This window comes from Littorina saxatilis, linkage group LG14 (genome assembly GCF_037325665.1).
Source record: "Littorina saxatilis isolate snail1 linkage group LG14, US_GU_Lsax_2.0, whole genome shotgun sequence".
Classification (NCBI taxonomy): domain Eukaryota; kingdom Metazoa; phylum Mollusca; class Gastropoda; order Littorinimorpha; family Littorinidae; genus Littorina; species Littorina saxatilis.
In genome coordinates this window covers 34,625,129-34,651,512 of record NC_090258.1, presented here as the reverse complement: position 1 = coordinate 34,651,512, position 26,384 = coordinate 34,625,129, and the positions used below count along the sequence as shown (strand labels likewise).

General features: G+C 41.9%; 2 protein-coding genes across 2 annotated transcripts in view; one reads left to right on the top strand and one right to left on the bottom strand.

Annotated features, from left to right (window-relative positions):
- Positions 1-11,932, top strand: part of LOC138946589 (uncharacterized) — a 49,912-nt gene extending 37,980 nt beyond the window's left edge. Inside the window, exons 10-12 of the mRNA XM_070318035.1 lie at positions 495-4,103; positions 5,086-5,263; positions 8,190-11,932. Coding sequence (XP_070174136.1) covers positions 495-4,103; positions 5,086-5,263; positions 8,190-8,362 — 3,960 coding nt within the window. The 3' untranslated portion in view covers positions 8,363-11,932. The remainder of the gene's footprint in view (positions 1-494; positions 4,104-5,085; positions 5,264-8,189) is intronic.
- Positions 11,933-12,259: 327 nt separating this feature from the next.
- The window catches only part of LOC138947636 (uncharacterized), a 25,170-nt gene continuing 11,045 nt past the window's right edge, over positions 12,260-26,384 (bottom strand). Inside the window, exons 2-4 of the mRNA XM_070319143.1 lie at positions 17,874-17,940; positions 16,294-16,506; positions 12,260-14,368 (exon numbers count right to left, since the gene is read on the bottom strand). Of these exons, the coding sequence (XP_070175244.1) occupies positions 16,301-16,506; positions 17,874-17,940 (273 nt within the window). The 3' untranslated portion in view covers positions 12,260-14,368; positions 16,294-16,300. The remainder of the gene's footprint in view (positions 14,369-16,293; positions 16,507-17,873; positions 17,941-26,384) is intronic.

The following is a 26,384-nucleotide window of genomic DNA, read 5'->3' as shown; positions in this document are numbered from 1 at the left end:
GTGTGTGTGTGTGTGTGTGTGTGTGTGTGTGTGTGTGTGTGTGTGTGTGTGTGTGAGTGTGTGTGTGGATTGATTCCAACTATTTTTTGTTCCAACAACATTTACTGCTCATCGACTCATTGAATATAGGCTAATGCTGTTAATGTACAAACAAGAGAGCGGCGTTGACTGTCGACTTATGCTCTTTTTTCTCACGAACGGCTGTAAAACAAGAAAGCATAATATTTAAGTTCAGAACGTAAGAATGACAGTTCTGTAACAATTATATGGGAAATGCACGTTGTCTGTGAGGCAAGTGAATGAACTTCATACGTCCTAATACAGATACATTCCCTTTTTGTGGGTCAAAGTCGCTTGTTCCTTTCAATGCTTGTTATTCTCTCAGTGCCGGGAAATGGTTCCGCATTTCTATTACTTGATCTTGCTGCACTCTAGTTAGAGCACTTACGTCCCTTTGTTTCCAGGACACTTCTAACAAACGCTTTTGCTTTCAGAAAAAGAAGCTGACCAAGTACAAGAAGAGAACGAAAAAGCCGGCATCCAAGTCCTCCATGCCCAAGCGGCCCATCAAGAACCCCAAGGACCACGTCAAGGATCTCCTCAAGAAGAAGAAAGACGCCCTCAACGCCCAGAAGGACGTGAAGGTCAACCAGGTCAAGGACAACCCTAAGGACAACGTCAAGGACATGAACACCAAGCTCAAGGTCGCTAATACCAAACTGATGTCCGAGGATAGCCAGAAGATGGACACCACGCTTAGCGGACTGCCCAAGACTCTCGGCGGTATCCACAGCGCCACCAAGAAACCCTCAGATTCCCTGGCCTCTCATACGACTAAACGTCCTGCTGGTCAAAAAGCTACAACAACGTCAATGCCTTTAGCCCCTGTGAGACCAGACATCGTCAAGTCGCAGAAATCTCTGGTGTCTCCATTCACAAGGCCCGTGGATAAGTATCGCAAGGCAAAAAAGACGGAGCAGCAAGTACCAACGCCTCTGAAGAAGAATGCGAAGAAAGCGATGAAGTCTAAAGCTAAGCCCGTCCACAGTAAGAAGACGAGGAAGAATGCTGGAGGTTTTGTTAACCCATACCTGAAATACAAACCCCAGTTTTTGACGACCAGCGGGTCCAGGATTACCACTACCGTTACCACCACTCCAGCCACTACCTCCACAACGACAAGATCGACAACGACGACAACAAAACCTACCACTACGACCACAGAAACTACAACGCCATCAACAACCACCACCACCACCACGACCCAGAAGCCTACAACAACAACCACTCAACAGCCCACAACAAGTACCACAACCACCACTAGGAAACCAACAACTACTACTACCACTTCCACAACAACTACACCACAGACCACGACCACAACCACTGAGCCCACCAGAAAGAGATACCAAATCAAGAACCAAAACGTTCCCCCTACGTACACAGAAGAGTCTGCTGCAGCGAAGAAGTCTGGGAAGAAAGTCAAATCCCTTCACAAGTCGGACGAGAAGAGCCCCCAGAAAACTGACCTGACGAAGAAAGATTCATCAGCAAAGATGTTTGGTCAGAAATACCGAAAATCTAACAAAGTCCTTGCTGAAAAATCGAACATGACTCCTACAACTTCAACCACCTATGCCTCCTCTACCACCACCACAACAGTCTCTCCCACCACCACCACAACAGCCACCGCTTCCACCCCCACGACAACAACCAAAAGGCCAAGATCTGTTAAAACGACGGTTGATCGGTACGAGTGGTTGTTCAAGACCAAGTCAACAGCCTCGCCCAAGCATGATGATTCACCAGTGACACGCTCTCCAGTGAAATCCAAAGACTCTACCAAGACGACCACTAGAGTACCAAAGGAGAAGACTACCCGCAAGCCTTACCCCAAGTCTCCGTTCAAGAAACCTGCCTCTCACGTGAAGAGCGCTCCTGACTCTGTTGGAAAGAAGGACATGAAGCCAGCTTTCATCATGCAGGGCAAAATCAAACTGACCAAAATCAAATCGGCAAAACCAGCAACGACACCTACTACTACTACAACCACCACCACAACGACAACAAGACCAACAACAAGGAAGACCACAACAGCACCAACAACGACTACAACAACACCAACAACGACTACAACAACACTGACAACTACAACAACAACACCGACAACGACAACAACAACAAAGGCTCCTACAACAACTACAGCTGCTACGACAACGCCTACCACAACGAAGCCAACAACAACAAGAAAGTCTACCACGACCACCACAACCACCACAACAACTATCACAATGAAGCCCACACCTTCAACAACGACAACGACTACAGCCTCTCCTCAGAAGGACGAAGCAACGACACGGAAAGCTGCAACAACGACGACGTCGAAGTCAGCCCCCACAACTACCCCTGGTACGAAGATCTTGTCCTTCAACGTCAAGTCCAGAGGCTCTGACCAACAAACCAAGAACCTTGTCCGCGGCAAAGAAACAAAGCAGGAAGACGAGACTTCCTCTGAAACGGACAACACAGAGGTCTACAATGAGGAGAAGCCGGCATCAGAGAAAGAGGAATCAGACGTAGAGCCAGAAAAAGAAGGCGGTGTGTGGAAGAACTCTATCGTGGCCAAGAGACTTGATCTGGTGGACCCCAGAAGGAGGAAGCCCAAGAAGAGTATCTTTTCTGAGATGAGTCAGGCGGGCAAGGCTGCAGTCAAACATGCCGAAGAAACAAGCTTGGACTTGTCGACATCATCAGCGACAACAGCGACGACAACGACAACGACTACAGAAGCCACAGGTACGACAAAACGTGACATGAAACCCAGATGGTTGCAGTGGACGCCCAAACAGGCAGGAACCGTATTCCCCACTTTCCGCAAGACACCCTCTACAACGTCTTTGCCGATGACTTCTACCACGACAACAACAACAACCACGACACCCACCACCACCACCACAACAACAACAGAGAAACCAACGACTACCACATCAACGACGCCTACCACGTCAACAACTACACTTTCACCAACGACAACAACTAACAAATATTCCGGAGAACCCAAGTGGTTGAGATGGACACCTAAAATAGCAGGAACAGTCTTCCCTACCTTCACCAAGACAATATCCACCTCATCAAAACCCACATCTTTGATGTCGAAATTGACCACCACCAAAGACGCCTCAAAGAAATCATCCACTAAGACTGCGGCAATGACAACACAAGCAAAGAAAAGGGGAGACCTGACCGCTGAATTATACACCAAACTTCTGAGATCGTCTACTCTGGTTGTCAACAGGAACGAGCAAGATATTTTTACGACAGCTGAAGTCCCTTCATCGAGCGACCACACTCTCCCTTCAAAGACGACGCGTCCTCAGTCCACCGCTTCTTCGACCACAGAAAGTGAAGACGATGCCGAGAAGACAACTACAGCGAGACAACAATCTACTGACGCTGTTTTCAAAGAAACCCCGTTCACAGCAAGCAGAAAAACGACAAATCAGAGAATACCAACCATGAAGAAATCCCAGGCACCGACACAGCGAAGCGAGAAAGTCGGCAACCTACACACACCGGTCAACCCCACAGTGAAAGACGTCGACGCGAGCGGGCCGTTGTGGTCCTTGAAATCTCTGCCAACCGGAAGACGCGACTCTAAGCCCGACAGCAGTAACTCTCTGTGGAAAGGTGCTACCCGCTTCAACAAGCAACGGCCCCCACCCCCGAGACAGCAGGAGGAGGACCCCATTGTCCGAGTCAGGTCCAAGGACCCACAGCAGCCAGCCAAACACCAGCAAGGGCTGAGGCAGGATGACGGATATGTGGCGCAAAGAATCAAACCCGCACACAGCTTTGAATACGGCTCGTTCGCCGAGACGCCACAATTCAAATGGTGGGAGAAGGAGGCTTCGTCGAGTGAACACAAATGGTGGGAGAGGAAGCCGGTGCCGGAAGACGACATGAAGGTTTATGCAAATGAGGAGGAAGACGCGAAGTGGGGTCAAAAGTTACCGGTGACTGGATCCCCGATGGTGATGGCGGACGGGTGGGGCAAGAGGACGACGAAGCCTTGCGACAAGGAGGGCAGCACTGATGACTTCAAGGTGAGTGTTGTCTTATCTTTTAACGGTACCGTCATAATGCTCACTGCAACAGATGTGTCCGTCCTTGTAGATGATATAAGAGCTTCTTTCGGCCAGAACATATACAGCAACATTCAAAGACCTAGTTACTTTCTGTACACACTGGCATTTATTTTATTGAATTTATTTCTTCACAGTAAAAAGATAACATGCTGTTAATGTTTGGTGTGTGTTCGCGTGGAAGGATGCCCTACTTTCAGCGCAAAAGCGTGGACAGATCTGTGATGGTTCACAGGATCGCTAAAACTGAAAGGAACTATGGTCTATGTTAGAGTAAGCTCTTATCACCCATATACACATTCAGTTTTCCTTTGATGGAAACTCATGAGATTAAAATAAGACAACAATGCAGGATCAAAATAATCGAATCAAATTTAAATTGTGTATGGTCGTCATTTTTGATGCCCCAGTTGTCGGCATATTATCTTTTCAAAGAGTATAACATTGTAGGCAGTTGCACTGGAAGAGGAAAAACAGCAATGAACATGAAGCAAAAAAAACAACAACGGTATCGTTCAGTTGTTTGGGGTGTTTTAAACTCTAGGCTTTCATAATAGATTCCTGACGAGTTGACATTTTCACTATGTCTATTGGGTTAAATGGAAATCAGCAAAATGATTATACTTTATTTTATGTTAACTTCAAAATGAAAAGAAATACACCCGAAACTGCCCTTGTGACCACCTCTCGATAACGACCACCTGCACAGAACGACCAAACCACGGGATCCCCGAAAAGCGTTTTTGCTATTCAATTCACCTTTCCGTTGCGACCCCCTGTCTTTAACTACCAGTTCTGTTTGGTCCCGTTGGCTGGTCGTTATAGACAGATTTGTCTGTAATATATAATAAACTAAACTCAAGTTAAATAGAAGGCGAGAAAAAAATGAACATAACACAACACTGAAGTAAAAATCTAAATTGACCTTGCATTGTTATTGCAGGCGACCGGAATCCAACCAGAGAACATGCGCGCAGGAGTGGAACCCAGCTACAAGGTCATACAGCCGGGCACTTCAGCTTCGCCTCGTTTCGACACTCTGCCGGAAGAGAAGATGCCCGTACAAGGAGAATACCAGCCCGAGTACCAGCCCGAGTTCAAATACGACTTGGAACACTACGGTGAGTTTCTAGAGCGGGTCTTTTTGTCTTTACCTTAAAGTGTAGACATGGAACAGGACACTGGATTAGAGGAGAACAACAATAACATAAAATTACAAATGTACTCGTCAGAACGTGGACGCACAAGACTGCAATTTATTACGCTCTTAAATGCAAGAAACTCTTTTTTGTGTGTCTGCGTTTTGGTGAGTACACATGTATCGGTGTAAGAATGTTGGTGAATCGGTGAGTATTTGGTTGATATCGTTCTTGGACATGAGCATTCATTTTGTGAGAAGCACAACAATCTATTTTCATCTGAACTGAGTGTTTTTTGTTTCGTGTTGTTTGTTTGTTTTGTTTTTGATTTAACTTGAAGAATATTGACAGGCTAGCATCTTTCTTTTGTTTAAAAAATGTTCGGGAATAATCTGGACATTTTTTAATTTAGAGCAATTGAGAACTCGGTCATACTCACTTTCTGGACTCTCCATTTTGGAGAAAAAAAAGAAACAAAGGAATATCAGCACACCTTGACTACCCGCTTACCATGTACTCTAACGTGGACGTTTCCTAGTTCAGGGTCTTCTTCCGCAGATAGAGTAGGAATGAAAGAAGAGGACAAGAAGAAATATGACAGTGAAAGTGTTGACGTTCTCTGGACTTTCTCCGGTATGCTTAAACCATATTTGCTTTTCCTCTGGCTTTGATTCCTTCCTTTCGATAAAGTATTTTTTAAACACGGATACCGCAAAATAAACAGATGTGTCTGAGAATAATAAATCAGTGCATTGCCGGGGGCTGTCTGCACTGCGCATGTAGGTATGATGAATAAGGCATTCTCAAAACAACATGTGTGTGTGTGTGTGTGTGTGTGTGTGTGTGTGTGTGTGTGTGTGTGTGTGTGTGTGTGTGTGTGTGTGTGTGTGTGTGTGCCACAGTATTGGTACATGAAGGCTTGGTTATGTTTACATATAATTAACAACTCAATAGTGTTAAATGGTCTGACATAAAGACAGCGCACACTTTATTTGGAAGTTTGATTGGCAAAACTCATTTAAAGTTTATTATCGTAGATGTCTCGGCTTCGATGTTTGAATGATTTGACACATCCAATACCTGACAAGTCTATATTTGGGGAAGATTTTCCCTGTCTGTTATTCTGTTTGTGCACATTTAGAAACACATCGCTGGTAAAGGTGATGGCATGGGCGTATTTTGACAAGTTTTGCCTGTATCAAATATTGATTGTCAGGCAAGAGCGTCTTCCTCTTCCGTTTGTTGGTATTTCACATTTACCCGACCTCAGCAAGTCAGTGTCGACGAACTTTTAAAACTGTGTTAATCGCACTCTAGGATTACCTTTAAACACAGCGAGGCTTCATACAACAGACACAACTGTTTATTGCTATGAAAACAGACTGTAGTTTTCACTAACACGGGTGCACTTGCTGCACAAAAGCCTGTGAATTCGAGGAAGAATAGTGTCACTTGTCATAATTTTGCCTAATGATTGGCAAAACAAAAGCGAAAAGACTATGCCAGTACCGAAACCTTGCAAATGAACAGAAACCAATTAGAGACTGAGACCTGCTTGCTAAATGTTTACTATGCTTATTAGTGGAAGGAGATTGGCTATAGGCATAACTCTCTCTCTGTCAGTGTCTGTCAGTGTCTGTCAGTGTGTGTGTGTGTGTGTGTGTGTGTGTGTGTGTGTCTGTGTCTGTGTGTCTGTCTCTCTCTTATCTTACTCTCTCTTTTCTCTCTCTCTCTCTCTCGCTCTCTCTCTATTTCTCTTTCTCCCCCTCTCTCACAATTGTTAAATTAACTAAAGTTCATTAAGACGAAAGTTGGTTGTTTATTTCAATTCTTCTTATTCTCTCGAGGTGCCAGAGGTTCCGCATAGCTTTTGAATGCTTTCTTCTCTGTATACTTAGACATCATCGCATCGTTTTTCTCCCTTCGTCTTTTAAATCCTGACTAAAATCCAAAGACCCTAGATACCGATAGTAAGACCCTAGATACCGATAGTAAGACCCTTGATACTGATAGTAAGACCCTAGATACCGATAGTAAGACTCTAGATACCGATAGTAAGACCCTAGATACCGATAGTAAGACCCTAGATACCGATAAGACCCTAGATACCGATAGTAAGACCCTAGATACCGATAGTAAGACCCTTGATACTGATAGTAAGACCCTAGATACCGATAGTAAGACTCTAGATACCGATAGTAACGTACATGTCTTGCGTTTCCAGCTTCCTGTGCCGTCCACAACTCAGTCATAGTAAAACCGGTAAACCCGAGATCCTTTTGTACGGTTTAAAAATTCATGCATAACATATGGTGCATATTTTATACGATATTAACATACGTGTTGCGTGTTCCTTGCGTTTCTTTGCTTTCATTGTTTGATCCACACAGAAACCGAAATAGCCCAGATCACCCTGTACGACATTAACATCCATGTATGTAAGATCCACTGTATGATATTCGCCTATATGTTTTCAGAATTAAACAAAAACAAAATAAATAAAGGTTAATTTATAACCATTTCATTTTAGACAAAACGAAAAATTCACGAGTACGTCGACCCAACGGTCTTTGCAGTGGACAGAGACGCACATAATCATTGAAACTTATCTCAGTAAACTTGTCAGATAAGTGTATTTACTGTATTATAAGTGTTTGTCTGTTTGTCCACGTAAAAGACCGCTGGGTCAAAAATCAGTGAATGTAAAGTTTTGTTTTGTCATAATTTAAACATACCTTTATTGTTTTTTGATTCTGAATTTTGAAACGTGGCAGTCTATTTGTTTTGGAATTTAAAAAAAAATTGTCAGTAAGCGTTGGTTCGACCCCCAGATGGCAAGAAGCAACAGGAATACATGTTTTCAGATTCCCTTGTACGATATTAACACGTTCTCTTTCGTCCTTTGCAGAGAAGTTCGAGTGTCCGACAGCGTTCGGTATCTACACGGACCCCACGGACTGTCGCCGCTTCTACCAGTGCGTCTGGCTCGTGGCTTTCCACCATTCCTGTGGTCCCGGAACTGTCTGGAACGACGACATGAAGATCTGCGATTGGCCCACAGCGTCCTCCTGTCGCACGTGACCTGGCTCGTCCAATCAGCGCTTTCGTAACTAATACTGTTCATGCATAAACCTCGACTAGTCGTCGGGCAGGTTACTTCAAGGCAACTTGTTCAGTTTGCTGAAGTCTTCAACCAATCGGAAGTTCGCTCTCTACTCAGCTAGTTGTGATATGTGAATTGAGAGATGAAACGTGCAATTCTATTGGTTTTCAATGAAGAAACAAAACATCTGCCAAAACCTTTGTGAAGTCTGTGTCCTGTAAAGGATGTATAACTGTTCAAATATATCCCTTAACGACAACAGTACAGACGCTTAACAAAATCAAACTAACAAGAAACAATTGTGACCTCATTAGTATGCACAATGTCGTATCTATGCTCGTGTGCTTCGACGACCAACACATTGCAACACATATGTCCATGGCTAAAGTTAAAGCTTCTAACCTGTGAATTCAAGAGTTGATATCAGTTGGCCAATCATGCACGACTGACATGCTTCGTGGCTTGTGAATAGAGGGATTTGAGAGAGAGAGAGAGAGAGAGAGAGAGAGAGAGAGAGAGAGAGAGAGAGAGAGAGAGAGAGAGAGAGAGAGAGAGAGAGAGAGAGAGAGAGAGACTCGCACTAGCAATCTGTTAAAGAGACACTTTCGGTATGGAGTCAGTAAACTTTTGCATCATTCAGTGTCAGTTTTGACCTCGTAATGAAGCGTTCAGCCAGCTACGTTCTCTCTTCCGTTCTTATCGGATATAAATCTATATTGAACATTTAAATTGTATGTTTGAGCCTGTGAAAATGTCCACACAGACACCACAGGCTGAAATGAATGAAATGTAAGAGGAAAGTGGCCGTAAAAGGACAACAGCCCGTGTTTCATTGGGACTCACCAACAGGGTTTACATGTTTCGTTGGAAAAAATGTTTCCAGTGTTGAGTGCGAAACACGGGTAAGCGAGTATGTTTTCTGTGAAAGGCTACAGGATTCAAAAGTCGCCGAAAGTCTTTCTGATGCCATGCATGTCTTCAGTTGAAGACATCAGGATTTCAATTCCAGGGAAGCCATTCTGAAGTCATCACGCTGGACATCAAGATATCCGGCATCCACATTTCGTCTTGCCAGTCCACACGTACGAATGCTTCTCTGTGAAGATTATCACGGTAGGTATGTACTTGCATCGACAACCGCCCTACAGCCGAATCTGCCAAACCAGTAAAGCTTCGACAAGTGAAAAGCTAGTTACTCTGAGAAAAAGACTCGTAATTATGTATCTTACGTTCAGTCCCGTTCAATTCGGTCGAACGTGAAATGCATATGTGCTGAAGCCACAACTACGGCATTATACCGTGTGGAAACGACGGTATGACGTTTACAAAACTCATCAACGTATTTGTGGAATTGGAAGTGATTTCAGTTGTATGACGTTTTACTCCTCAGGCTGCCTGATGGGTATTCGGACATCTATTTCGACAAACATGTCTCCATGCAATATTTGTACAAAGCTGGTGAACAAGTTCCCCATTCCCTACTGTGGTAGGGCTTTACACATTCGTTGACTTCTGAAAAATGTCAACTGTTTTTATTTCTACTCGATCCGAGTGAAAGGTTAAAACCTCGGACATATGCCTTTCTCAAACAAGTCTAATTTTCATATGTTTTGGACCGTATTATGGCTGTGTGCTTCTAATGGGGAATTTACAATTTCGCTGTGTGCTTCCAAATATACCGAAGACATTATGTAAGCATCGGACCCACAGTTACAGTGTCGGTGCAAGAAGAGACACCTGTGTTACGGGCATTTGTGTTATGTGCTTTTCTGTTCTGAAGCCTCGCCTTAAAGGATTTCGACATAGGCAAGGATCTTAATCAGAAATTCTGCATCTACTGTGGGTTCAATTTGGAAAGTGTGAGATAAAATAAAAAACACAATCACACAGACGTGATGTGTAAACTGTATGAAGCGTTTTTCAGCAAAGAAAAAACGTTGAAACTCTTCGTTTCTGTCATTTGTGAAAAAGTGAAAAATGCAATACAGTTTTAGAGTTGTAAGAGACTTGACGCTGACATGCATTTAACTTGTTGGACTGTGCCATGAACTGCTCTGTCTTCGTGAGCTTATGTTTGTTTCTAACGTGTGATCCTCTTCATTGTGTGCTAGTGATAAAGCATGTGTGTTTTCACGGTGTGCGTGCGTTAGGGACTTCGTTCTGAAAACGGTGATAAATTAATTTTTATCGTTCATTTAGTGTACATCATTTAGACGGTGAAGTGCTAAGATTTTCTTCAGTGTATTCTTTTGAATGTTATTTATTCATTAGTTTATCAATATATTCATTCGTTGATTCTGTGACTGATTGATTGATTGATTGATTGATTGATTGATTGATTGATTGATTCTATCATGAATTCATTCATTCATTCATTCATTCATTCATTTATTCGTGCATCAATCAATTCATGCAATCATTCCTTCGTTTAATCATTAATTCATTTGTTGCTTCGTTGGATCGTGTATACGTTCCTTCGTTTGTTCGTTCGTTCGTTCCTTCATTCATTCAATCATTCATTCATGTACTTTTCTTTAGTATGTGTCTATTTAATTTTTATTTATTTTTTCATATTGACTGATTTCTTGTCATTTTGCTGTCATTCCTTTTAATCTGAAATCAGCATTGGTACTTTAAGAAACGCTAAATTGATTTCATGCGTTGAACTAGTTTATCCCTTCTTATTAAAAGTAAGTGAGAAACAAAAGTCCACTTTGTTTAAACCATTAACGAAAATAAACGTAACTTTGGGATTAAAATGAAAAACATTTTCATCTGTTTCAGACCTTGTAGTTTAGAATCTTTTCCAACCATTTTAAGCTACGTTTGTGTTTCTTTGAGATGTTATTAAGAATATATTAGTATTTGAGAATACCTATCACGTTAGTTCCACCTTCATGGATGCTGCAAGCATGCACTTTTGTTGTTTTATGAATTAACTTTTTTCTTGAAAGGAAACTGTGCCTGTATCGTACTCATGACATTTGCATGAATGTTTTGTGTGTGTTTACTTTGGCTTGACTGTTGTTTTGATGTTGAAAGGTCAGTGTGCCAGTTGTTACGCATGAAATCATTTTCATGAATGCTGTGTGCGTGTACGTTTGTTTGTTTGTTTGTTTGTTTTGTTGTGTTTCTTAGTTTTTGAATGGAAAGTGCGCATGTATTTACTCGTGACTTCATTTGCACGAATGCTGTGTGCGGGCATGTTTGTTTTGCGAAAGAAAAGTATGCGTGTATTTACTTCATTTGCACGAATGCTGTGTGCGGGCATGTTTGTGTTGCGAAAGAAAAGTATGCGTGTATTTACTCATGACTTTTGCATGAGTGTTGTGTGCATGAATGTTTGTTTTGCTTTGTTGTTTTGTGAGAACGAAACGTATGCGTGTATTCACTAATGACATGTTGTGTTCACGTTAAATGCATTTATGAGTTGTACATTGTAAAAAAGATATCTACCTTTTGTAACTTTTCTAACCTTGTTAAAGTTTCAATGACAGACCTACCACAGTATTTTTGTAAATGTCGTACAGTTTGTGTGGTAAATACAACTCTATAAAATATTACGTCGTTTAGTGTCTTGCCGATACCTCATGTGTGTGTGTGTGTGTGTGTGTGTGTGTGTGTGTGTGTGTGTGTGTGTGTGTGTGTGTGTGTGTGTGTGTGATAGTGTGCGGGCTTGTAAACAAAGAATTCTAAAGCCAAAATTGTCTGTTTTAGTATAACATAGACACAGATACCTAAACCCGAGCAACCCTTACTCTCTCTCTCCCCTACCCCCTCTCTCTCTCTCTCACACACACACACACACATTCACACACGCACACACAGGCACGTACGCACACAGACACAGGCACACACGCACACTCACACAGAGGTAGGATCTTAGTATCCTTTATTCAAAATAATGATCCATTCTACACGCTTGCCTCACAAGGAACACTTCAGCGTCAAGCACTGTCCATACCAGTATAACACTAAACAAGTGACGGACATATCTGCAGAGCACTAATACATTATGTTCTTTAGGATCATGTAGACTTTGGGCCAGAATTCAACAAAAAACACCCACTATGGAGCAACATTGCACAAACAAAACAATGTAGTCGTTTGTGTAATTGGAAACTGCAAAGCCAACTGCGAAACTTGCACGCTGCAATTATGAACGCATTGTTGGTATTTTTAGGACAATAAACAATCTTATGAGTAATGTTTTACGGCTTATGCCAACCCCCTCCCCTCCCAACACCCATTTTCCAATGCATTTTTTCTCTGTCTTTTTCCACTTTCTCCGCCCTTTGAATGAATGAATAACTGCTTGTACTGGGCTAATTACCACCAGCATTAATATCTGATGTCTGTTCACACACATGCTAACGTCTGTACTTGATGTTTTCAATTGCAACCTTCTTCAAGTTTGTTTTCTGATTTCTGCGCACGTTTCAAGGCTTCGCAGTTATTGACTGTATTTTTACGATGCTGTCTCAGTCGAAAGGAATGAGTCTGATTTATCTTTTCTGAATTACCATCGTCCATTCTGCTCAGTTGTATCTGTTTTTATTGCCAAGCAATGTAAAAAAAACAACAAAAAAAACGGTAAAAAACCGGCAAAAAACCGAAAAATAAACCCTCAACCTTAAAATACAGCAGGGTCGTTCAATCTGTACGCACTCTCAACGTTCGCCTGACAATCCTAAAGCGACAAAAGTACGACATGAAATAATAACGACTTTGGAAAAAAAGACATTCAGAGTAAAGTAAATATGTTTACATAGTTGTGGCCCTGGAACCATTGAGTCAGATGAGAGAGAGAGACGAGAGAGAGACGAGAGAGAGACGAGAGAGAGAGACGAGAGAGAGAGACGAGAGAGAGGGAGGAAGTCAATAATTCATATGTTTGCTCAGATCACGAAAACAAAGCCTCATGTACACGAGTGTCTGCAAATAATTCCCATGCAACTGGCATTGTTGTTATACGAAGCGGCAAAAAAGCTTTGTCAAAAACACACATAAAAACATTATCAAAACACTCAGAGATAGGACCCTGGTTCAAACAAGAACACAACACACTGCGGTGCAAAACAAAAGGGTAATAAAATTGTGTGTGATAAGCACGTGTTGGCTCCCCTGTCAAGAGTTAGTTCAAACAACAACCAGGAAATCACGAAGACATCAACTTAACGTAATGCTCAAATCATAACTAAAAACATAATACGCCACCAGCTAAAACAGTACTATGCCCAAACATAAACGTTTTAACAATTGATCGAAAATTCAATGAAATCATATCCACGACATGATACAACTTGTTAATCAACCAATGAAATCAGGAATCACAACGATTGACGCGGCCTGCAGATTGCTTACACAAACCGCAATAAGGCGTAATTTCTGATTTTACTTTCTTCGCATCAAAAACATTTTTCAGCTATTTCTGTCGTGACTAAATGATTTTTCTTTTAATGTTTTGTTTTTTCCAAATGTACATAACAAATATTCCCCGTTTTCTTTTGCCTTTCATTTTTATGATCTTCTAATAACTGTAATCATGAAATTGAAGAATACAAAGCAAAAGAAACACGTCAAGAAGTTGACTACTTTTTCTCTCTTTCTCTGACAAGACGCTAAGCTGAAATCAAAGACCTACTGAAGTGCACAATTTTTAGTCGCCGAAAACAAGTGCAATAACCCTCTAGTCAATGTTCTGAAGACCCTTTTATAAATTTTTGCGAAAATCAAAGTGCACAAAATCCGGATCTTTCCCTGCTCTGTCTTCTTAGCGACAGTGTTAGTTAATACGCTCAGCGATTGATTCTTTCTGAAGTGACGCCTGAAGTGACCCCTGAAGTGCCTGTGTTGTTCGCAATGTTCTCCATGTGCAAAGACCAGCTGCTAGCTGCCTGCGTAGCGGCGGTGGCGCCATCTGGTGGCTCTTCTCGTTTGTGCACATCTCGAAACAAACGTGACAAGACGAGAAGACCTCTCGTCTGGAACAGAAATCGAAGAACAGTGAGGCATGAGGTTGTATTTCTTTGTAATAAGATACGATACGTAAAGATAAATGTTCATTTTCCACAAAACTAAACCCGCACTGTATCAAACACACCTGAAACTTAGCCTAGTTTTTACAAAAAAACGAACACACAATAGACGACACAGCCAAACCTGAACCATATCAAACCCACCCGAAGTAACACAACCATACCCTAACCATCTCAAACACACCTGAAGTCTAGCTCTGGTTTTCACCACTAGATAATCCACGCAAACACTCGATTCTGCGAACCCACCTGAAGCCTGGCTTTTGTTTTGGCCACAAACAAACACATAATCCACACAACACAACTCTCACTGTACCAAACATATCTGGGCTCTAACCTATTTTTTGTTTTTTTACATCAAAGAAGCACACGCAATAATCCTCACAACCAAATCTTGCTCTGCTTTTCACCACAAACGAACGCCCACACACACACACAAACACTCGACTCTGCAAACCCACCTGAAGCATACACTCTAAACTGAAGTTTCACTTTTGAACACACTTTTGAACACACTTTTTGTAACATGTTGTGAACACTGTGTGGAATACTATAATTATGATTCTACTTTCAAAATTAGCACACTTGTAAACATTATTTCGTGCCTACCACGTGTGCTACATTTTGCAAGTAGAGTTGCACAGCACAGTGTTTACAACTGGTTACAAAAGAGTGTTTTCAAATGTTGAACACTTCCATTTTCAGTGTAGCTTTGGTTTTCCCCACAAACGAACATACATTAATCCACACAAACCCACCTGAAGCCTAGCTTTGGTTTTCACCACAAACAAACACACAGTAATCCACCCAAGCAAACCCTAAACATATCAAACCAACTTGTGTAACTCTGGTTTTCACCACACACGAATCCACGCAAACACTCTACAAACCCACCTGAAGCCCAGCGTTGGTTTTCACCAGAAATGAACACACAGTTATCCACACAATCAATAATTCGACATAAGTAAACCCAACCTAAGCCTAGCGTTGGGTTTCACCTCAAACGAAAACTCACATGATCTACACAATCAACCACTCGCTGTTGCAAAAGTACCTGCAAGCTACCCTTGTCGACACCAACGAACCCACATTAATCCATGCACACACAACCACTCGATTGTGCAGACCCCCCTGAAGCCTAGCTCTGGGTTTTACCACAAACGAACCCACATTAATGCACATAAACCCAAACACACACACACACACACACACACACACACACGATTCTGCAAAGCTTCCTGAAGGCTGGTTTTGGTTTTCGCCATAAACAAAGACATAATCCACACAACCAAACTCTCCCTCCACCAAACACACCTGAAATCTAACCCACTTTTTACAGAAAAAACAAAACAAACCCACACACAATACTCCTGACAACCAAATCTAGCTGGCTCTGGTTTTCATCACAAACGAACGCACATTAATCCACTCAAACACTCGATTGTGGCAACCCACCTGAAGCCTAGCTTCAAACACACAATAACCCACGCAACCAAACCGTAACGTTAACCACATCAAACCCACCTGAAGCCTAGCTTCAAACACACAATAACCCACGCAACCAAACCGTAACGTTATAACCACATCAAACCCACCTGAAGCCTAGCTTCAAACACACAATAACCCACGCAACCAAACCGTAACGTTAACCACCTCAAACCCACCTGAAGATAGCTTCAAACACACAATAACCCACGCAACCAAACCGTAACGTTAACCACATCAAACCCACCTGAAGATAGCTTCAAACACACAATAACCCACGCAACCAAACCGTAACGTTATAACCACATCAAACCCACCTGAAGCCTAGCTTCAAACACACAATAACCCACGCAACCAAACCGTAACGTTAACCACATCAAACCCACCTGAAGCCTAGCTCTGGGTTTCACTGGACAGCACGACCTGAGCGTACGTGGACATGAGCACGCTGCAGGCTGTTCTCAGATCTTCCAGCGAGGGCTGCGCGGCGGACGCCCGCTTTCCAAAGAAGAGGGAGTTCATGTTGGGGTTGATTCCACGCCGACCGAACAGCAGAGGCTGCTGGCCCACCATTCTGTTCAGTGACCTGCTGGATTGGTCTGGGGGATAAAGGTTTTCATAGCATATAAGCGAAGAGCATGACCGATACAAAGTTGAAGGGCGTTACTCTTGTACCCTCCCCCCCCCAACATACACACACGCACGCACGCACGCACGCACACACACGCACACGCACGCACACACACACACACACACACACACACACACACACACACACACACACACACACTGAGAACAACACCAAGAACACATAAACAATTTCACACAACGTCTCAACCAACCTAGCAATCAATTAACCAACCAAAAGAAAAGAAAAGACAAGTCGCGTAAGGCGAAAATACAATATTTAGTCAAGTAGCTGTCGAACTCACAGAATGAAAGTGAACGCAATGTAATTTTTCAGCAAGACCGTATACTCGTAGCATCGTCAGTCCACCGCTCATGGCAAAGGCAGTGAAATTGACAAGAAGAGCGGGGTAGTAGTTGCGCTAAGAAGGATAGCACGCGTTTCTGTAGGCCTACCTCTCTTTGTTTTAACTTTCTGAGCGTGTTTTTAATCCAAACATATCATATCTATATGTTTTTGGAATCAGGAACCGACAAGGAATAAGATGAAAGTGTTTTTAAATTGATTTGGAAAATTTAATTTTGATAATAATTTTTATATATTTAATTTTCAGAGCTTGTTTTTAATCCGAATATAACATATTTATATGTTTTTGGAATGAGCAAATGATGGAGAATAAGATAAACGTAAATTTGGATCGTTTTATAAATTGTTATTTTTTTTTACAATTTTCAGATTTTTAATGACCAAAGTCATTAATTAATTTTTAAGCCACCAAGCTGAAATACAATACCGAACCCCGGGCTTCGTCGAAGAGTACTTGACCAAAATTTCAACCAATTTGGTTGAAAAATGAGGGCGTGACAGTGCCGCCTCAACTTTCACGAAAAGCCGGATATGACGTCATCAAAGACATTTATCAAAAAAATGAAAAAAACGTTCGGGGATTTCATACCCAGGAACTCTCATGTCAAATTTCATAAAGATCGGTCCAGTAGTTTAGTCTGAATCGCTCTACACACACACACAGACAGACAGACAGACACACACACGCACATACACCATGACCCTCGTTTCGATTCCCCCTCGATGTTAAAATATTTAGTCAAAACTTGACTAAATATAAAAAACAATACTATAAGCTAGAAGATGCAAATCAAACCAAGTCCACAAAACAACGACAAACAACAACAACAAAAACACACACACACAAAACCCCGTGACTTCTTACAAATGGAACGTCAGCAAACAAAACGTGTACCTAAGTTCAGTCAAGAAAAAACAAACAAACAAAGAATCAGAAGAAAAGACAAAGAATGAAGCAAAGAATTGACTTACCTTGTGAGTGTGAAGCGGTGAGGCAGAGACAGAGGGCCAGGACCAAGCATATGACGCGTCCAGACATCTGAAACACAATCACAAGAAAATGCAGAACTGTATTTTCTCGTTCAGTAGATAGACTGCTAATGTTCCAAAATTCAGAATCAGAATTCCTTTTGTTTTATCAGATCAGATTATTAGAATCAAAAACAAGAATGGTTAGTTTCTGGAACGTTTAATTATTGACACTTTTTGGAATGTTTTGTTTTGTCCAAATGTTAACGTTCCATCAACGAACCATTCTTACTTCAATACACAAAACAACACAAATAGTGTACAGGTAGGAGAAGTATTTTATTTAAAGTCCTGGTTCACAAAGTTGAAAGCAATCAAGAAGACTGAAGAGAAATGAAGGGAAGGCAAGAGAAGAGAAAACGAGGTAAGACGAGACGAGACAAGACAAGACGAGACGAGACGAGACAAGACGGGAAGACAAAAGTAGACAAGAGAAGAAAAGAGGAGAGGAAAAGAAAAGACAAAACATGCCAACCGACTGTAGGACGGAAAGACACAAACAAAGAGAATGCGAGCAGAAGGAAAGGCATGAATAGGTAAGTACACAGACCGACAGGCCAACCAGACAGACCGACAGGCCAACCAGACAGACAGATAGATAGACCGACAGGCCAACCAGACAGACAGATAGATAGATACATATGCGACACCAAAACCAATAAGTACTGGAAAAGAGGCAGATCCTGGAAGTATACAGATGTTGAATCTCAGATAATCTCGCACAAGATAACGCCTGCCTTCTTCCCTTCCTCACAACCTAGAACTGCAACAATATTCACCACCTATCACACACACGCGCACGCGCTAGTTTCTATGCCACGTCATAATCCTCTCGTAAATCAAAACACGTCACAGCCCGCAAAGCCGTGACGCAGTGCGCTCGAGTCAGCGGGACAAGGCGGTGATAATCGTCAGGGGGGAGCGTCCTCCCCAGTGTAATTATGACCAATTTTCTCCCCAAAGAAAAACAGATCAAAGGGACAAAGACACCTCGACACCGGGAAAATCTCGCGCCCCGTCCGAGACTCTATCCCAGGAGAGCGTGTGTAAAGTGTCAGCGCTCGGATACAATCCTGACAAAGTGACCTCCGAGGGCGTATCAATTTCAGCCAATGGTCGCGCCGGTAACAACTCTACACCGGGGATTATTTGTCCGGTGGCGGATGGCGACAGGGTTGTGAAGCGGTCGAGAGACGGTTAATGGCGCCCACTTCACGCAGGAATACATCTGTCCGTCTGATGCTGACCCGTGGCTTTGCGTACGTGCCGGATGCTGAATCTGCTCCCTGATTCTACATTTAACTCTCGGTTTCTTTCTGCAAAGAACCACATCTCAAAATAGCAAACTACAAACTAACACGAACGCATTAAACAAATGCAAAATACACACAAACTGAATTCTAACCTAACTGATAAATTAGTGAAGAAAAAAAAGGAAGAAAGGAAGAAAGAAATCAAGAAATCAAGAAAGACGAGCTGGTGAACAAACAAGAAAACAAGAAAACAAACAAACAAACTGACTAGCTTACTAACTAACAAATACATGAAAAAAGGTCACAAACAAGCTTCAAACAATCGCTGGAAGTCGAAAAACTGATGGCGCGTACAGATGAGAACAAGTCCAAACACAAAACAAAATGTTGATCTTCCAGCCACAATGGAATTAACGTCAGTTAGCTCAGCTTGACTAGCAAACCACCAGCTAAGGGTGTTTTCACACAATAACTACAAAGGGATGCCCATGTATAAAAACAAACACAGAGCAACTTCCTGTCGAAGAACACAAACAACCACAAACTTTGTATCTGTACTGAAGACGACGAAGATGCAGGCAAACTCAAAGGAGATGTCACCAACACTAGCGTTACTCTTCCTGTTCCTTCACAGCTCTTCGCGAGCCTCGTTTTATACCAATCCACAGCAGGTATGCGCCAAGGAAGCGTCGCGAATACACCAACTAATCTCATCAACACTTACTAACGGTCATTAACTTCAAAAATGGGTTCAAAGCAACCGCCTTCGACATTTCACGATGAAGCAATCATCAATTAAGTGTAACACATCAAAGGGGAATAATGAAAACTTACTCACTATCTTCTTAATCTATTTACTTGCAAACGCCTCCGATGTTTGGACAAACGTCTACAATATAAAACAGCAGACACTGATTTTGTCTTCAACAATACAACTAAGAGTATCCCCCTTTGATCACGCGGTCGCTTCCACCGGAAATACAGTCTGAGTCGCGTAGAGGTACTGTTTCAGCTTCCGGTGAACTTCAGAGTAAACGTTTTTAATTTCAAACTAATTTTTGTCAAACCCACGTACCGAATACTCTTGGTTGTCAAAGTACTATCATTAGTTCTCCAAGCTCTCAGACACACAATTGGATTTAAACGAGAACCCCACGTTTCCTGTATTGTGAGTTCGGGTAATCTTGTGACCTCTCCGTGCTGCGGACAATGGAATAGTCTTCGTCTGCTTTAGTCCTTAGTCTGCTCTTCGTTGGTTACTGCGACTATTTCTTTTGTACTTTCTGGAACATTCTCTTGGTGAAAAACTCAAGGAGATTGATTTGGTCTCTGAAGTTGTCTGCTTTTCAAACTTGTATGAAAAATATTTCAGTTTGTTGGTTTTAAGGGATTAATGTATACATTTCTTTTGTTTGGTTTTCTACCTTTTTGTCTGTCTTCTTGTCTATCGTTTCATTCTCGCATCCTTCCTCATTCCTGTCTGTCTTTGTCTTTCTGTCTCTGACTGTCTGCCTGGTTGTCTAGTATCTGTATCTCTTGTCTATCTCTTCTCAAGCTCTTTATGTCTCTGTCTGTCTGTCTGTTTGTCTGTCTGTCTGTCTGTCTGCCTCGGTCTCGTCCCCCCCACTGGAGGAGGCAGAGGTATAAATGATAAACAAGCAAACAATCTAGTTGTTTTTTCTTCAAGAAATTTAACCTATGTGCTCTCGTTTGCTCAAATATTTGTACAAAGAACTTGATTTATAAGATGCGGTTTCATTCTAAAAAAAAGTTAACACCATAACTGCGTTTCATTGATATGTTTGTTATCTGTACCATAAGTGTTTGTCTGTCTGTCTGTCTGTCTGTCTGTCTGTCTGTCTGTCTGTCTGTCTGTCTGTCCACTTAACAGACCACTGGGTACAGTGAATGTAATGTTTTGTTTTGACGTCAATGAGACGCTCGTATAACATACCATTCTTGTTTTGACGTCAATGAGACGCTCGTATAACATACCATTCTTGTTTTGACGTCAATAAGACGCTCGTATAACATACCATTTTTGTTTTGACGTCAATGAGACGCTCGTATAACATACCATTCTTGTTTTGACGTCAATGAGACGCTCGTATAACATACCATTCTTGTTTTGACGTCAATGAGACGCTCGTATAACATACCATTCTTGTTTTGACGTCAATGAGACGCTCGTATAACATACCATTCTTGTTTTGACGTCAATGAGACGCTCGTATAACATACCATTCTTGTTTTGACGTCAATGAGACGCTCGTATAGCATACCATTCTTGTTTTGACGTCAATGAGACGCTCGTATAGCATACCATTCTTGTTTTGACGTCAATGAGACGCTCGTATAACATACCATTCTTGTTTTGACGTCAATGAGACGCTCGTATAACATACCATTCTTGTTTTGACGTCAATGAGACGCTCGTATAACATACCATTCTTGTTTTGACGTCAATGAGACGCTCGTATAACATACCATTCTTGTTTTGACGTCAATGAGACGCTCGTATAACATACCATTCTTGTTTTGACGTCAATGAGACGCTCGTATAACATACCATTCTTGTTTTGACGTCAATGAGACGCTCGTATAACATACCATTCTTGTTTTGACGTCAATAAGACGCTCGTATAACATACCATTTTTGTTTTGACGTCAATGAGACGCTCGTATAACATACCATTCTTGTTTTGACGTCAATGAGACGCTCGTATAACATACCATTCTTGTTTTGACGTCAATGAGACGCTCGTATAACATACCATTCTTGTTTTGACGTCAATGAGACGCTCGTATAACATACCATTCTTGTTTTGACGTCAATGAGACGCTCGTATAACATACCATTCTTGTTTTGACGTCAATGAGACGCTCGTATAACATACCATTCTTGTTTTGACGTCAATGAGACGCTCGTATAACATACCATTCTTGTTTTGACGTCAATGAGACGCTCGTATAACATACCATTCTTGTTTTTTTATTCTGAATTTTTGAATGTTGGCAGTCTATCTGTTTTGGATTTCATTAATATGTTGTCCAAACAGCAATGGACCCAGGATACAGCCTTGTTGGACCCCATACTGTACAGTGTTGTCCAAACAGCAATGGACCCAGGATACAGCCTTGTTGGACCCCACACTTTACAGTGTTGTCCAAACAGCAATGGACCCAGGATACAGCCTTGTTAGACCCCACACTGTACAGTGTTGTTCAAACAGCAATGGACCCAGGATACAGCCTTGTTAGACCCCACACTGTACAGTGTTGTTCAAACAGCAATGGACCCAGGATACAGCCTTGTTGGACCCCATACTGTACAGTGTTGTCCAAACAGCAATGGACCCAGGATACAGCCTTGTTAGACCCCACACTGTACAGTGTTGTTCAAACAGCAATGGACCCAGGATACAGCCTTGTTGGACCCCACACTGTACAGTGTTGTCCAAACCACAATGGACCCAGGATACAGCCTTGTTAGACCCCACACTGTACAGTGTTGTTCAAACAGCAATGGACCCAGGATACAGCCTTGTTAGACCCCACACTGTACAGTGTTGTTCAAACAGCAATGGACCCAGGATACAGCCTTGTTAGACCCCACACTGTACAGTGTTGTTCAAACAGCAATGGACCCAGGATACAGCCTTGTTAGACCCCACACTGTACAGTGTTGTTCAAACAGCAATGGACCCAGGATACAGCCTTGTTGGACCCCACACTGTACAGTGTTGTCCAAACCACAATGGACCCAGGATACAGCCTTGTTGGACCCCGCACTGTACAGTGTTGTCCAAACAGCAATGGACCCAGGATACAGCCTTGTTGGACCCCGCACTGTACAGTGTTGTCCAAACAGCAATGGACCCAGGATACAGCCTTGTTGGACCCCACACTTTACAGTGTTGTGGTGAATAGGAACCATTTAGGTCGACTGCTTGTTTTCTATCTGACAGGTAGGATGTACAAAATGACACAGCTATTTTACAAGTACAAAGGGTGATCAACTAAGTCTTTAGCCCTAACTCCTTTCCTGAAAAATACAGCAACGATGAATACAAACAGCCCGGACGATATCACGATTGATTATTGCTTTTAGCCGAGTAAGGGCAGTATGACAAGAATGTTTTGGACGAAAACCTGATTGATAAGGATGAAAGAGAGTGAGAGAGAGAGAGAGAGAGAGAGAGAGAGAGAGAGAGAGAGAGAGAGAGAGAGAGAGAGAGAGAGAATTGAATTGAATTGAACTTCATTTTACAAGGATTAAGATCTAAAGAGATAGAGAGACAGAGACAGAGATAGAGAGACAGAGACAGAGAGAGGGAACAGAGAGAGAGAGAGAGAGAGAGAGAGAGAGAGAGAGAGAGAGAGAGAGAGAGAGAGAGAGAGAGAGAGAGAGAGAGAGAGAGAGATTGGATTGGATTGGATTGTTTACTCATTTAGGCCATAGCCCCTCATGAGGGGGTGAACATATATACAATGACATAATGACATTTGCACACAAATCAAATGAAATAAATCATACACGAACTAAGACATTACATTTCAAATAAAATATATCGTAGGCTTATATGAACTAAGACATGACAACACTACGTAGCCGAAATGCTTTGTACACATAAACTGACAACTTTCGAACAATACCTTCATTCACAGATGCCATAAGCATAGAAAACTTGTGTAAACTTGGGTTTCTATAAAACTTAGCAGGAATAAACTGGCATCGCAAATCACGAAGTGCGGGGCAACAAAGCACAAAATGATACTCATCTTCCTTACTTTCCCTGCACAATGGGCATGACAACATATCCGCATCGTATCTCTTATATCGATTAACGTGCACAAATAGTTCTGTTATTCCACCTCGGAATCTTGCCATAATAATTTTCAAATGCCTATCCATGTTCAATAATAAATAAGGTTTTACTTCGTGCACAGTGCAAAATGTCCTATATAACGCAAATCTATCACTGTTCTGAACATGAAAATTCCATTCCTGCCATCTACAATCAATCAATCTTTCTCTGAAATCTTTCAAAAAACGGTTCTCATCTTGCACTCCTTGATTCATCCATACAAACCCAAAACCATTCTGACATAATTTACAACGTACACTAGACACCCAGTTTCTTTTACCTCTTTCATCCAGTTCACGCAACATTTTATAGGCTTTATGTGGCAATCTATTTACGTCCATTCTTAACAACTTCAATCAATATTTAACACCACGTATTGCAGCATTCACATAAGATACAGACAGACAGAGACAGAGTGAGTAAGAAAGAATCGGCTTCAATTTTTGCGAACCCCTTTTGCAAACCATCACTGCTATCAATCAAAATAAACATCAAGTTTTGGTCACCTTAACTCGGTATTAAAGGCAAATCGTTGGTGTTGTTCATTTATTTTCATTTTTTTCCCCGCGATAGTCACGATTATTTCTCTTTTATTATTGTAAAAAGTATTGTGGTTTTGTACAGCCGTGACTAATTTGACTTTGATATGAACAAATATCCGATGGGTCGTTGCTTGTCGGGGGTTTCTCGTAGGGTGGCTGTTTGAATGGAGATGGTTGTGGTTGTTGAGGTGGAGGGTGCTGTGTGTGTGCGCGTGCACGCGCGCGCGCGCGTGTGTGTGTGTGTGTGTGTGTGTGTGTGTGTGTGTGTGTGTACGAGAGTGCTTGCTACGTGCGTGCGTCTCTCTCTGTTTGTTTGTCTGTCTGTCTGTCTTTCTCTCTCTCTCTTTTTCTTTCCCCACCTCTCTCTCTTTCTGTCCCCGCCCCCTCAATCTCTCTCTCTCTCTCTCTCTCTCTCTCTCTCTCTCTCTCACGCATACACACACGCACACGCATACAAACAAACACACACACACACACAAACACACACACACTCACATTCACACACACTCATACATACTCACACACGCACACACACACACGCACGCACGCACACACATACACATACACACACATTTACATACACACACATACACACTCACGCACACACACTCACACACACAGGCTGTGCAACGAATCATCTCCTATTAAACATTTTTATCGGACCACCGAGCCAAATTAATTAAGTTACGGCAAATTATACATCAGACTGAAAGACACATTTGATTAATGAATATCTTCTCTCGGTTGTATCAGATGACAGTTTTCGCCCACAGTCGCAAAAATACGGGTATACTTAAATCAATTTGTAATTACAAACAACCTCAAATGAAGGAATTATAAGAAACAAGATGTAATCTAAGGACATCCTTCTTCTTACCCAAATCTATATTTCGTGGGGATTTTGCAATAATGCGCGCGCTCGTTATGTCACAGGAGGAAGGTGACCCAGATTTGGGACGATAGATGGAAATGGATGATTCTACCTTGCGGCGTGCCATGAAGTCAATAAGAGACGTACATGATTACCTGTCGATTGATTATGTTTAGCTAGCATAGGCTACTAATATCAACTGAAATAAACAAGTCACAGCGTAAGAAATGGGAGCTATATCACTTTATTTAATTAATTGATTGAGATTTTGCACACAATGTGTTTTCGTTCATCTATTGCAACCTTCAAAATCAGGACTTGTGCAAAACTTATGGTTTGAAAAGCAAGTTCCGTTTGGTTTGTCCGTTCTGTAATCAGCATTGTAACCAGATTAATGCCAAGCCGGTCAGTTTGTATTCATGACCCAACTCCAGGTATCATTGTCCGTCAGGGATGTCAGTAGTAAAAAGCAAATTGCATCAGCATTCCTGGCAAATTACGAGCATAACACTTTATTTTGATATTGTACCACACCTCCTTTTTCACAGTACAACACAGTATAGCCGTAAGTGAAAATAAATCCTGACAGTACAATGCCAGCATATTTCTTCTGAAAAGTCCAGATAATAAATATTTTAATCTAATAGCTTCATCAAAATTACATTCACGATAATTGTTGGTTTGTAAACAACCACTGAAACAAGCCAAAACATAATGATTGATTGAAATATAAACTGCTAAGCCGTCTACGCTTGAGTGGTTGAAACACTGAATTTTGAATAAACTTGAGGAGTTTCATTGTCTTGTGAGGCCAATGCCAGAGGATAGGGAAAACAATATAAAATTAATATCATCCAAATAAGCAAAAAGACCAAACAATACTGTACTCACGTGCGAACGAAGAATTCGAAACGAATATA